Consider the following 14,068-nt stretch of genomic DNA (forward strand, 5'->3'; position numbering starts at 1 on the left):
TGGGCCCCAGAACAATAACTTCAGTTTTATCTGAGTTTAACATTAGAAAATTACAGGTCATCCAGGTTTTAACATCCTGAAGGCACATTTGAAGTTTAGCTAACTGGTGAGTTTCATCTGGTTTGATCAATAGATATAACTGAGTATCATCTGCATAACAATGAAAGCTTATGGAATATTTCCTGATAATATTGCCTAAAGGAAGCATATATAAAGTGAAGAGGATTGGACCGAGGACAGATCCTTGTGGAACTCCATGACTAACTTTGGCGTGCATGGAGGACTCATCGTTAACATGTACAAACTGAAATCGATCTGATAAATAGGACTTAAACCAGCTTAGACCGGTTCCTTTAATGCCAATGAAATGTTCCAGTCTCTGCAATAGGATCTGATGGTCAATGGTATCAAATGCAGCACTAAGATCTAATAAAACCAGTACAGAGACAAGTCCTTTGTCTGATGTCTGATAAGGAGGTCGTTAGTAATTTTCACCAGTGCTGTCTCTGTGCTATGATGAGCTCTAAATCCTGACTGAAAATCCTCAAATAAACTATTGCTCTGTAGAAAGTCACACAGCTGTTTAGCAACTGCTTTCTCCAGAACCTTAGAGAGAAATGGAAGGTTAGATATAGGTCTATAGTTGGCTAAAACATCTGGATCAAGTTTGGGGTTTTTCAGAAGAGGTTTAATTACAACTACTTTAAAGTACTGTGGTAAATAGCCTGTTGATAAAGATAGATTGATCATATCTAGTATAGAAGTGCTGACTAAGGGTAAAACATCTTTAAGCAACCTAGTCGGGATGGGGTCTAAGAGGCAGGTTGATGGTTTAGATGAAGAAATTATTGAAGTTAGTTGGTAAAGATTGAGGGAAGCAAAACAGTCTAAACATATATCCGGTTCTACAGCTGTTTCTAAGGTTCCTGAGTTTAGAGATAAGTCGGTGCCAGTTGAGGGCAGGTCTTGGTGAATTTTGTTTCTAATAGCTATAATTTTATCATTAAAGAAGCTCATGAAGTCGTAACTACTGAGAGCTATGGGAATACTTGGCTCAATAGAGCTGCCTGGCTACGGTGCTGAAAAGAAACCTGGGGTTGTTCCTATTTTCCTCTATTAATGATGAGTAGTACGCTGCTCTGGCATTACGGAGGGCCTTCCTATACGTTTTAAGACTATCTTACCAAATTAAACGAGAATTTTCCAGTTTGGTGGAACGCCAATTCCTCTCAAGTTTCCTCGATATTTGCTTTAATTTGCGAGTTTCAGTATTATACCATGGAGCTAACCGTCTTTGTTTTATTATTTTCTTTTTTAGAGGGGCTACAGAGTCGAGTGTCAGTCGCAGCGAGCCTGCAGCACTATCAACAAGATGATCGATTTGGGAGGGACTGAAATTAGCATAGGAGACCTCCGTTACTTTGTGACTTGATAATGAATTTTAGAGCTGATGGACAACATCCTTAAATTTAGCTACAGCACTATCAGACAGACATCTTGTATAGAAATTTTTGCCCAATGGCGAAATGCCTTTGCTACTTGTGAAGCCATGCCATTATTCAGTATGTTGGACACTCAGAGCAGGTGACAGCAACATCCCCCAGCCCAGGCCCTATACATGACATGCAGTCATACTACTCTGCTGCCTCAGTATTTATTCCAGCATAATTGTAAAATCAGGCAAACTATTGTTAAATCAAGTTCCTCAACAATCCAGCTGCCTCCTCTTCAAATTTCATTAGAAAATTAATGCAAGTGTCATCAAGATGTCTAGAGGCAGTCGACTTCCTCATCTTTTCTGTTATTTTGTATTTATCTACAAATGGTAAAATTTTACATTTTAAAACATTATTTTGGGACAGATTTATTGTTAGACAGAAGTGTAATACTCCCAAAACTATTCAAAAATTGAGACATTTTTGTCTTACTCATTCCTCACCTCAACCTTGTAGAAATTACATTTTATATGTTACTAAATTGTTTTCCCAACTGCTTTGTGATTTTTTGAATGAATAAAGTTTGGAATGCAGTTTAGAAGTGATACAGAAATTGGAGGAACGTACATGTCCTCACCCTTCAGCTCTGCATAAGGCAAATACTTTGTGAGCCACTGAAGAACACCTGTAGTGCACAACAAACCCTGCCACAATTATGATGGACCTGAATTTAAAATCAACTTAACAGTTTGCATTAATTTTCATATTAGCAGAAAATGCACTACTTAAACTTGAAAATGCAAATGCAAACTGAGCTGGAATTTTGAATGTATTTGAAAGGAGGCTGATGATGACACCCAAAGAAAGAACTGAAACAAGAAAGAAAGAATAAAAACAAGCCAAGCAAACAATACTGTACCATATTCTCACAGACATAAAAAAAACCCCAATTGGTTGTACAAGACAAACATGGGAACCTTTTCGATACAATAGTGTCCTTTGACTGGTAAATGAATGACCTCGAAAGGTTTCACAAAAACAAGCCTTGGAGAGATGTCAAACGTAAATGCAAAGTTTTACTCATTTTCATTTGATATGCTATAATTCAAATTAAAACAAAATCAAATGCAAAATGGGTCTTTTGACTTTTGAATTTTTCCCTGAGTTAGTGTTACAACATGCTTTTTCTTTGTATTGTTTTTAATGACCAGTGCACAGAAATGTAATGATGTCTGGGTGGAAAACCTACTTCAAAATGCAATTTAATACAGATGTTGAATTCACATAAAGTAGACATAGAAACTTGAGGAGTTAGTAAGTATTTCTAAATCCTATCCTTATAACCATACATATTGACTCACTCTCCATACATTTACTGTTACAGTTTTCGGTTTTGGTGTTTTCTATTTCCTGTTTTATTTTGTTTCCCTCTTCATGTGTCTTTGTGTACATCACTTCCTGTCTCTGTGTTTTTCCCAATACTCTGTATTATGTTTTTCCTTGTGTTATTTATTTGTTCCCCTTCTATCTTTTGGTGTTGTTCTCACTCTGGTTATAAAAAACCATTAACATGGACCCAGCAGACACTTTTTCTGTTGAACTCTTAAAAAAGTTTTTCAGACACTGGAATCAGCAACAGGGTTGGGAGGATTACTTTAAAAATGTAATCCAGAACAATTACTAATTACTTGTCTAAAAATGTAATCAGTAACGTAATCTAAGTACCACAAAATAAAAGTAATGTAATCTGACTACTTTTAGTTACTTTTGGATTACTTCCAAATGGCAGGATCTGGCCCATCAATGACAAAAAATGTTGTGTTGTAGGGATTCTTGAAGACATTTTAGAGTGTGTCATTTTCTGGAAAACGATTTTTAATGTTGATAAATCATCCTGCACTCATGGGCCTGTATTTAATTTATCCAATGAAAAGCTTTCTTAATGTTTATTATGCTGCTGAAAAATAGTGTTTCTGGGACGGGCACTACTGATTACTGTACAAAAGCACAACTTTATTCACTGATTCTGCTAAAACTTGATCATATTTGATGGAGAAAATATTTTCAGGTTTTCTCTCAGGTGATCCCAGCTGCTCTGCCTCAACTCTGTGATTTACGAGTTCCCTGATGGACACATAGCTTTACTTGTTGCTGCTAATTAGTGGCCATTATCTAATTAGCTTGGTTAGCCTGCAACTACTGGTCAAATTAACTCACTCTGCCCATTCTGGGATCTCAAAGCACCAGAGTGCGTGATGAAGTACTGGAGGTTTTCAGACCAGGGCGAGGGGACCTGGCGGCGGGTGAGTGGCAACGAAACAGCGCTCAGCAGCATCCCAGTGAACGCGACCGAACATAGCCTCATTAGCTGACTCAGTCCCAGGGAGCCAAGAGCCAAACTGGCAAGAAAACCACCGTGTTACTGTATTCCCAGTGGTCAAACTGGCCTCCGTAGGTCTCGGAGGCTGTGCTCTGTCCCATGTCCGGCAGCCGTGTTCACTCACTGGGAGGTCTGCATGACGGGGTAGGGATATAACCACATTCAGCTACTGGCTACACCCCAATCAATATCTGCGATAGATCCCTCCCTAGCTTTGTGTTTTTACCAAACAGCAAATAGCACTCCGCTTTCCGTTCCATGGAAACTTTGTGTTTAAAGTAGCCTAATCCCTATGTAATCCCCGTTTTTACTAAATGTACTAAATGTGTCTTTTTTTCTGTACTGTAACAGAATACAGTTACTCTTTTTTTGTATGCTGATTACGTAACACCGTTACATGTAATCCGTTACTCCCCAACCCTGATCAGCAATGCCAGATGTTGAGATCATGAAATAAAGCGTTGGCACGTTGGCGGACACTGGCTGCTGCAGTCGTCTGTACTCGTGTCGCTGTTGGCTCCGTTAACGGTCGCTCGCCAGCTGCTTCGTCTCGGCTGCTGCACCTGTTCCGTCCGACCGGCTACTTCCCCACAGATCTCTCGTTTACTACTGCCCTCCTGCTCAATGCTCCATGCTGTTGCCGTTGCTTCGCTTAAAAGAAGTCCTGTTCAGTCTGTTGCCGGCGTCCACACCTGTTGCTCATTGTCTATTTACCACATCAGCAGAGGTGTGCGGCATTCAAAGACAGTCTTGCCAGTTCGTAAAACTTAAAATCACCCACACATGCATTAAAACACACCAATAATTTGACAATCATATATAGCATGCATAGTCACACCACTCCACATGCGATAAAAAGCACAGCACACAAATGACACACTAGAAAAACACACCACAACGCTAAAATCATAAGGCATTTTCTGACCCTGTCACAATATGACAGTGCCAATATTAATGGGCTAAGCAAGGGATGCTGGTGAGGTACATACTAACAAATTTCATACACAAAAATATATCAAATTCATAAATCAAAAATTTAAATGGGGAATAAGGGGGTCAGTGCCCCCATAGAGCTTTATGTTCAACGCCCCTGCAGCCAGCTATTAGTGGGAATTCGCCGACAAGTGTGTGTTTGATGTGATCAACAATATATAATGTCTGTCTTTCTAAATATGCTGTATTTTCATTTGTTTGTGAACCTGCTGCATCAAAATACAAATACAACACTCAAATACAAAACAGTTCTGAATGACAAATCTAACTTTTCAAAAACTAACAGGACTGAAGACAGCTTTAGTAGCCTATACCCATGGTGTTTCTGATGTTTGCTTTAGAGCACAGTATTGATTGTACAAATCCCCATGAAACTTGAAACAGTGGCAGTCAAACGAGAAGTGACATTGCTGGAAGACTTAGGGTGGACATACTGTACAACATGAGAATTTTAATAGGATTAGCTCAGAATAGACTTCCCTACACATATCTTGAGGCGTGTTGAGAAAACCTCATTTCACAGTGTTTTTCTCAGGTGCTTTCTCAGAGCTCTCAAACTACAATAGTTGAGTGAAACAGCAACTTTTGTGCTTACTTCAAGAGACCTTGTTTGGTGCGTCAAGCCATAGAAACATTTCTAATAGGAATGGAAAAGGTTTAAAAGGTTTGGGTGGGAAGAGGTGCAAAGATAAATAAGAAGACTTTCCTCAGCCTGACGCACTGAAGCTGGATACAGCAGCCACAATGGTCATGAAGTTTTTATTCAAAGTGATGGATTATTAAGAGAACCAATGAAGCAAGAAACGCTTTAAGCAATTTCCACATGAAAGAATAGTTGAGTAAGTAAATTTTTGCCACAATGAAATATATCTTTATAAATCTAAATGGGTCAACATTGAACAGAATGCGACATAATAAACTGTCTTATAACATAGTAATATCACATATAAATCATAAATGTCAAATGACAGTAAGTAAATTGATATTTCAGGGACTGTTAATTGTTCAGTACATGTATCAGGAGTTTGTCAGGTAAGGAAAGTATTACACATTTTTACTGCTGATAACCTGTCATCTTAATTTCTGAACTATGTTTTTCCAGTGTTTTCACTAGGTTCATGTTTACAGTATGAATCAAAGATTGAACATCGTCAATATATTACAACTCAGTGAACTCATTTGATATTTTTCATTCAAACGTGTAATTACCTTACTCAGTTGCAAAAGCTGTTGCATTATTGCGACTTCTGTATGAAGATGATCCACCAGCATGGAGATCAAGAGACTTTAACATACTAGGTTATAAAAATAAAAGGCCCCATAAAAGAAAACTGCTTGCTATTCATTATAAATAGAGAAATAACTGTACAATGATTACTCTGCATACGCGTATTTACAACTATTTAGAAGTGCACCAGTATATGCCTCGGATAGCTTAGCTTAATAGCTGGAGATAGAAGTCATTGATCATCAGCTTGCTTTATTCAGTATTCATGTCAGCATAACCACTGGGTCATGCGTAGTGACAAGCGTGAAATATACCTCAATGCTTTTACTGTTTTAGTCGAGTAACTGGGTAATTCATCATCGAGAAAGTGTAAACTTTCTGTACTGTACTCTGATTTTTAATGCTACCCTACTTTGGCTGGGATGCATAAAGGGGAGAAACAATACGTTGAATATTCAGCACTTTCAGTGGTGTACCATATCTAGACATTTATTTATAGTTTTGCCTTTACTCTCACTGTTCTTTTGTCCACATCCAGGTCTGCCTATTCTGAGAAGATGTATGTGTCTTTTCAAAGAAGCTATGTGAGAACATCTTTGGAAAGTATTGGTTTGAGTAAGCACTAGAAAGAGTAAATGCAGGAGCAAACAGCCTATATATATCTATCTATCTGTCTATCTGTCTATCTATCTATCTATCTGTCTATCTGTCTGTCTGTCTATCTATCCATCTATATATATAGAGAGAGATAGAGATAGATATAGATATATAAAGACATAATAATTATATATCTTTATATGTGTGCGTGTGTGTATGTGTCTTTATTGATTCAGTAAAGCAGCTGCAGGAGATGTTGAGAGCCCCTGACTCCATTAATACCTTGTGCAGTGGGGACCTATTATGCAAGTCCTGAAACCTGAGAGTCAGTCACCTGTTCTGCTACCTGAGCCTGGGCTCTGGGGACGAAAGAGGAGAGAAGAAGGGTAGACAGCCACACTGTGCTGCCTGCCTGGAGGACTCCGCTCATATGGATAAGGCCTAGGGTACTGCTGGAAGCTCCAGAGATCCCTGGTGGGTGTTAACCAGGCTAACTAAACCAGAGGCATGTGCGGGGAATGAATTAAGTGAGAAGTATAAAGATCCACTGAAGTGTGTGTCCACCAGAGCCAACACTGTTAAAGTTCCACCAAGGACACAAGCTCACCTTCTCTTTCATTTGCAGAGCAAATACAGCTTTCAAGAGGCTAACGCAAGCTTGCAGGGTCATTAGTGTAAACATATTGACTCAGTTGATGAGTTTTGCTTTGCTATTTGATCCCCCGTCAGCTGAGAGGAGTTTCCACTGGGGCTTTAGAAAAGACCACAGAGCACTCTTGGCTACCTGGTGGCTGCACGGACCTGTTATACTCTTGGCTGAGAGCAGGAGAGTCTGGCCTCTGTTGAAAGTAGAGGTTATTTTTTTTCCAAAGGTGGGAGCAACAGTTGATGTCTTGGTCTGGACACATCAGGTAAGAAGACTCCACAACAGTACAGTAAGAGTAAGGTTTGGACAGTATATTTTAGAATTATGCTTCTATTTTTCCTCTGTAATAATGTGGTTTTTAACAGTAAAATTGTGTCAGTCTATTTGTTCTCAGTGAAAAAAGAAAGAATGTATACAATATATATATATATTATATAAAACAATAATTGATGCATTTATGGCCATCTATTGTAGATACTATGCTCTCATGCACTACTAATAATAATAATCTACTAAAACCAATCACAAAGTCTTGTCAGCACTAGTAAATGTATATAATTCACATAGTTGCTAACTTGCAGAACTTTCGTAGTTTTTGCCGTCTCAGGTGGGGATAAACATTGAATATCACTGGTATGTTTTCTTACTGTGAATTCAAACAGATTATGGCCCATGTGACCACATTCCAGTGACCCACAGTCAGGACCATTACAGCACGCTTGACTCGGTCTGACGAATTGTTCTAACACAGACACCAGTATGCAACTGTTTCAGCTTATAACAGGGAACGTGAACTCTAAGTAGCGTGTGCGTCATCCTTACAAGTTATGATTCACTGACGAATAATAATTTTGTGTGTTCAGAAGGTTATTTAACCAATTAAGCAATTTTGAGATCATTAGGTGGCTCTTTCTTATCATAGAAAATGTGTTGGATTGGGAATACAAAGGACAGTGTGCAGAAAGTTGAAAAACAGTGTGAGCATAAAGGAATGGCCTGGATAATTAGACTAGTTCATGTCAAAAATAATCGCAGCTAACTCCAGCACATATGACGCATCTGAATACCAGCATTTTGTCCGGGCCTCATTTCAACACTAGCTGTGCTGATGGGTTTATCTCTCAAATACCCACAGCTCTGCACAGCCTGTCTGCTTCCTAACCAGCTGTAGGTCCCATGGCCTTCCTCTCTTTTCCTGGCATTTTCAGGAGCACAAAGGTTTACTCAATCACTGGTTTCCATGCATGCAACAATAAGCATATGGACATGTCAGCCAAGTACAAACCCTGTTTGCTCTCGTTCTTTCTTATAAACACATTCTCTGTTTCTATTTTTCTCTCATGCAGGTCTTGCTTATTTTTCTCCATCTCTCACAGACCCATCAGTCGGTGCCTATGGTTTACTTCTGAAAGATAAGGCTGGCTATATTCTATATTTTTATGTCAACAAATCTCATGAAAAAAACAACAATGCATCTGTCTCTCAATACTTTTTGAGTTCTCCAGCCTGTATGTGACACTTAGCACCAAGCCCATTTGTTCCTAACAATGACATACATTTTTCAAAACAGTCACAAATACATACTTTAAATTTTTTTAAATGGTTCCTAAAACAGCTGGGCACTGTAGATGTTATTAAACATTACTTTAACAGGAATTAATAATGGATTTATTGTGGAGTATTTTCAGCCCTGTACATCAGTGTGCAAGTGGCTAGCAAGGACGGTGTGGAATCAAGTCAATAAACTACATGGGTACTGCCATGTACTCTCACCGGCCACTTTATTAGGTACACATGTTCCATTGCTTGTTAAGCAGATAGCTAATCAGCTAATCACATGGCAGCAACTCAAAGCATTTAGGCATGTAGAAGTGGTCAAGATAACTTGCTCAAGTTCAAACTGAGCATCAGAATGGGGAAGAAAGGGGATTCAAGTGACTTTGAACGTGGCATGATTGTTGGTGCCAGTGTGCTGCACTGTATTTCAGTAACTGCAGTATTTCAGAAACTGCTGATCTATGTGATTTTCCCACACAGCCATCTCTAGGGTTTAAAATGAATGGTCCGAAAAAGAGAAAATATGCAGAGAGCGGCAGTTGTGTGGACAAAAATAGCTTGTTGATGTCAGAGGTCAGAGGAAAATGGGCAGACCGGTTCAAGATGACACAAGAAACTCAAATACGTTACAACCAAGGTATGCAGAATACCATCTCTGAACGCACAACACGTTGAAACTTGAAGAAGATGGGCTACAGCAGCAGAAGAATTTGCACAGGCTCACCAAAATTGGACAACAGAACATTGGAAAAACGTTGCCTGGTCTGATGAGTCTCGATCTCAAACCAATAGAGCACCTTTGGTGGAACAGGAGATTCGCATTCTCTGAGGAATGTTTACAACACCTTGCTGAAAGTATGCCCCAAAGAATTAAGGCAGTTCTGAAGGCAAAATGGGGTCCAACCGGGTAGTAGCAAGGTGTATCTAATAAAGTTGCCGGTGAGTGTACATCATAATGAAGGAACATTTCACTCACTGCAACAGTGTGGCACATTGATGTCTTTTAGTAGTTTTTGGACAGGGGAAAAGGCTTCAGCTACACAGACAATACTTGTCAGTAAGATTCTTGAATTTTTGTCTTTTCATGGGATTTGTTAACAATGACAAAAATATGAAATATCACCAGCCTTATCCTTTAACACATTTTTATTTTTGTTTTCATGTGCATTTTTTTTTCATTTTAGTCACACCATGACTTTGAGAGTTTACAAAGGTAGAGAAAGGTGGAGTGAGTTCCATGTACATACAATACTCTAAATTCACATGGGTGAAAAATTTAAGGAATATATTGTATTCATATAGTCATTCACTATATGGAGCGTCTTCCCTACTCATTTACTCAGGTTTGAGTTTGTCACCTTTGTCACCTATCATACACTTGACACATTACGGTATATATGTTGCTTGATATGAAAAATATTAACCTTTAGTTGAAAGATTTTTATCACCCTCTCGAATGATTGAGGGTTTATGCCATATGTCTTTCAGGGTCGCTACTCATAGTCCCTTTCTCTCACACAAAGAAACTCCTATCCACCTCTCTTTTGTAGAGTGTAATATATAAAAACATTATTGTTCTCCCAATTACACTTGCTGGCTGGGCAAAAATAAATCAAAAGAAAAATGGGGTGAAACTGTGAATGTATAAATTTCTATTTCAGTGTTGTTGTTCAGGCATGCATTCCAGTCCCATGTGACTCACCTCAAAGTGGAGCACACGGGGTAAACCTAATTACTTTTCTTGTATTATATGCATTGTACCATTCATGCAAACATCTTAACAGGCCAGCAACATAACTTCAATTTGCAAGGTCTCACTGTGACATTGTATAACACAGAATAAAAGCTCTGTATGCTTGACAAGTTTATTTAAAGAGTAAACGGTGCCTCCATTTGTTATAATCTCAGTTTTATTGGCTGCAATAGCTACATTGGGCTTTATACCAGCTGAATTGAGAGCAGTGCACTTGGTGTATCATGATTAAAAAACTGAATTATACTGAGTGGTGAATAAAATGAGTCGATTAGCCCCTTCCCATGCCTTCTGAAACAATAGGCCTAAACATTTAAGCTATTGTTTGCTGTTAAGGAATTATCCAAAATGTGCCAGGCAAGCAATGCAGATAACCACGTTAGGAGAGTCACCATCAGCTGAGCTGAGGAGCAGAAAGGCAGAGAGAGAGAGAGAGAGAGAGAGATTTTTTCTTTTGGGTGCTGATAGGTGGGAATGAACATGGCTCTAAGCATGGAATAAATGATGGAATGATAAAGTGAAGTGAATAATGTGATATTGAAGCATTAGCAGAAAGACTATTTCCTCTGACAAGATAGCTGTACTTTTGTGATGAGTAGGTAAGTCTGATAATTGTGTTTCAAGTTGAGGAGTATGTCTTTGAAGTGCACTTTCCTTTTATGTCATGTATGGCATAGCCTGGTTAAAATCAGAAGCTGCAGTGCTCTAATGTACATTATAGTCCTTTTTCTGTTGTGTCAAGACAGATGAGAAAATAGGAGCCAGCTGGTCAATGTCAGCAGGTTTCCGCCGTTGGACATTCCCAAGCATTTTGGCCCCTAACATCAATGAGGTAAACAGCTCTGGTTGTACTTATCTGTTCACCCAAGGTCTCATTACGCGGAAAGTTACTAAACACTGTTTCTGAAAATACTTTTCTGAGAATGCTTGTTTAACAAAATGCATTTTAAGATTGTGGAAATTTGAGCCAGATATCTCCTTCATCACTTTACTGTCAACTAAAATTACATATTCTGTAAAGACTCCATGTCTGATTATGTACCAAAATACTGTTTCTTCCATAATTATGATGTTTGATATTATGTGCTGTCTAATTTCCATTACTCCGGGTTTGCAATAACAGTCAAGCAAGAGACAAAATATCTCATCAAGCCAAATTATATTTGTGTAAAACTCTCCTGACATTTGGGTCTTGGGAATGTGAGCCAACACAAGAGCTGTTTGAGGAAGATGTTTAATTGTTTGCCCTTCAAACAGGGAGAAAAAATGTTAACCAGCAAGGTATCCTGTCGACATAAACAGCAGGAAAGTTGGTATAATTAAAGTACGTACCATGTGTTCAAAGTTTGTTTCATTTTAACTGAATTGAAAAATAAAAATAGAGCAGACATGTAGTGTTTTTTTTTTTTCAGATGACAAATCTGGGTTGTTCATTTTAAATGTCATGGATAATTTGTCCCCATGTGCTGCCCATCAAGTTACAAATTGTCATGGCAACAGCAACAGATCAAGAAATAAATCAGGAGAGCAGATAATAAATCCCTCCAACCACATCACAGCAGCTAATATCTTTGTATTTGCAGTCTTTCTCCGTTTCATTTGAGCTACAGAATCTTTCAGTTTGCAGAAGAGTCAGTTGCCCACTTTGAGCACAAGTCTGATATTAGGTTTTTTTCTTTTCTCCATTTTTTCATAGGCCTCAAGTAAGGATATTAATCCTTCACTGCACAGGAATGCGCTGTCATGGGGTGTGTGGCGGGGGCAAGAGGAGAAGGAGAGTGTGTCTCTCAGAGCAATAACACACTCTGCCTACTCTCAGACTGCAGATAGTGGTTCCAACCTGTTCAGGACTGCAAGTGTCCCAGATGTGGTGGGAAGGAGTCAAAAGACAGCATTCTCTTCCATTACCATTGCAGCCAGGAAGGTTTTGCCATTACTTTCCACCTCACAGGACCCTGGGTATTCACCCACTCTAATACAGCCTGTGAAGGTATCATCGCCACCAAAACTACCAGAAAATTTTGAAGGAAGCGCCTCATCCATAATGACGACCACAATGAGAGTCTCAAACTCCCAACCGGGCGTGTGCAGACAGAATCCTAATGTGACCCCTAATGTGTTCAGACAGGACTTCTCACCAGCTGATGGACTGGCAGTGAGAGAAAGAGGAAAGAGGAAAGTACAACAATGCAGATGGAGCTTCACAGAGGGAGACAGAAAGCAGGACATAATAGGTGGTTCATTAATGAACCTGTCCTCACAGCCTTACTACCAGTCTTGTTTCCATCTTGAGGTGCCTCTGAGGACCACTAGTTCTGTTGTGTTTTTGGACAAGTCACTTTCCATTTCCCTCATGAAACTAGAAGGAAGAGGTGCAGGCCAACCCACTTTGTACAGGTCCACCTTGTCTGTTCGCCTTGGTGTCTCATCTTGCCGCAGATCCTCTACGGATAACAAACCAGCCAAAGCAAATGAGAGTTATGGGAGATCCAGAGCAGCCACGTTGGGTCATAACAAATGCAATGGCAGAGAGAGTGGTTTGGGTCACTGCAGAGGCCCTCTATCAAAGCACTGGGGCCACAAGGTTGAGGAAATAGCCCCCGCTCATGGTGTTAACAGCAAGGCAGATGATTCAGACATGCAGCACGGCAGTGCTACTTTGGGAATATTGTCATTCAGAGGGCCAAGTCCCTCCAACACAAAGGCTGGAAGACAGAAGGGGAATGCAGATGAGGCAGACTTCCCTACGCAGAGCAATTTCAGGCACAGACAACACTCTTCCAAAATTGGCCCAGGTATGAATTTCATCACCTTGCTTCAGAAGAGAAAATCTCAAGTACCCATGCCAATTGATCTGTATTGTCCTTTCACTCTACCTCTCACTTTTTGATTTATACTTTACGCACTGTTAATAGACTAAAACTGACCACACTTCTCCTACTGTACATTCACACAGTTTACAATAAATCCCAACTGCTGCACACACTCTCAGTATACCTGCAGATGTAAACAATGAACAAACACTTTCATTTATACTTCTCTGACTTTCAACACGTAAGTTAGCATATGATACTGTATTAAATTTAAACAATCTTTCTCCAGGTTTACTTGTACATCCGTTAGGATGAGACCATGGTTATATTAAGCTGTGTTAAGACATTTAATGTCACTGAAGAGCTTCCTGTTTAATTGTTTGTGGCACTCTCTTCAGGGTGACATAAATGGTAACTAACACAACATACAGGTCCCAGAGCAACAGAATTAGATCTTATAGAAGATGTTTGGATTTCTAAAGGGTAGCTAATTAATTCTGTTATACCGTCTTGTGTCATGTCTCTAAGCTAAGTACAAAGCTACAGCCAGCTACAGCAGTTACCTTAGCCTAGCATATCATAAAAACTGGTAGTCTAGTCTGGCTCTGTCCAGCTGTAATAAAATACACCTACCAGCACTTGTAAGGCCCCATCCACACTACTCC

The 14,068-nt window shown here is 39.4% G+C and overlaps 1 protein-coding gene across 7 annotated transcripts in view; it reads left to right on the top strand.

Moving 5' to 3' along the window:
* LOC123984340 overlaps positions 1–13,571 on the top strand; it is a 25,175-nt gene extending 11,604 nt beyond the window's left edge. The window contains exons 1-4 of one of the 7 annotated variants that reach the window (XM_046071179.1): positions 3,804–3,960; positions 6,871–7,545; positions 11,333–11,422; positions 12,287–13,571. In XM_046071179.1, the coding sequence (XP_045927135.1) occupies positions 7,330–7,545; positions 11,333–11,422; positions 12,287–13,480 (1,500 nt within the window). In that variant the 5' untranslated portion in view covers positions 3,804–3,960; positions 6,871–7,329 and the 3' untranslated portion in view covers positions 13,481–13,571. Of the gene's footprint in view, positions 1–3,803; positions 3,961–6,575; positions 6,653–6,870; positions 7,546–9,633; positions 9,777–10,071; positions 11,190–11,332; positions 11,423–12,286 lie in introns of those variants that run through there. The other 6 variants (XM_046071181.1, XM_046071180.1, XM_046071182.1 and 3 more) reach the window with 6 other exon arrangements.
* The last annotated feature ends 497 nt before the right edge of the window (positions 13,572–14,068 follow it).

Source organism: Micropterus dolomieu, linkage group LG15, assembly GCF_021292245.1.
Source record: "Micropterus dolomieu isolate WLL.071019.BEF.003 ecotype Adirondacks linkage group LG15, ASM2129224v1, whole genome shotgun sequence".
Taxonomy (NCBI): domain Eukaryota; kingdom Metazoa; phylum Chordata; class Actinopteri; order Centrarchiformes; family Centrarchidae; genus Micropterus; species Micropterus dolomieu.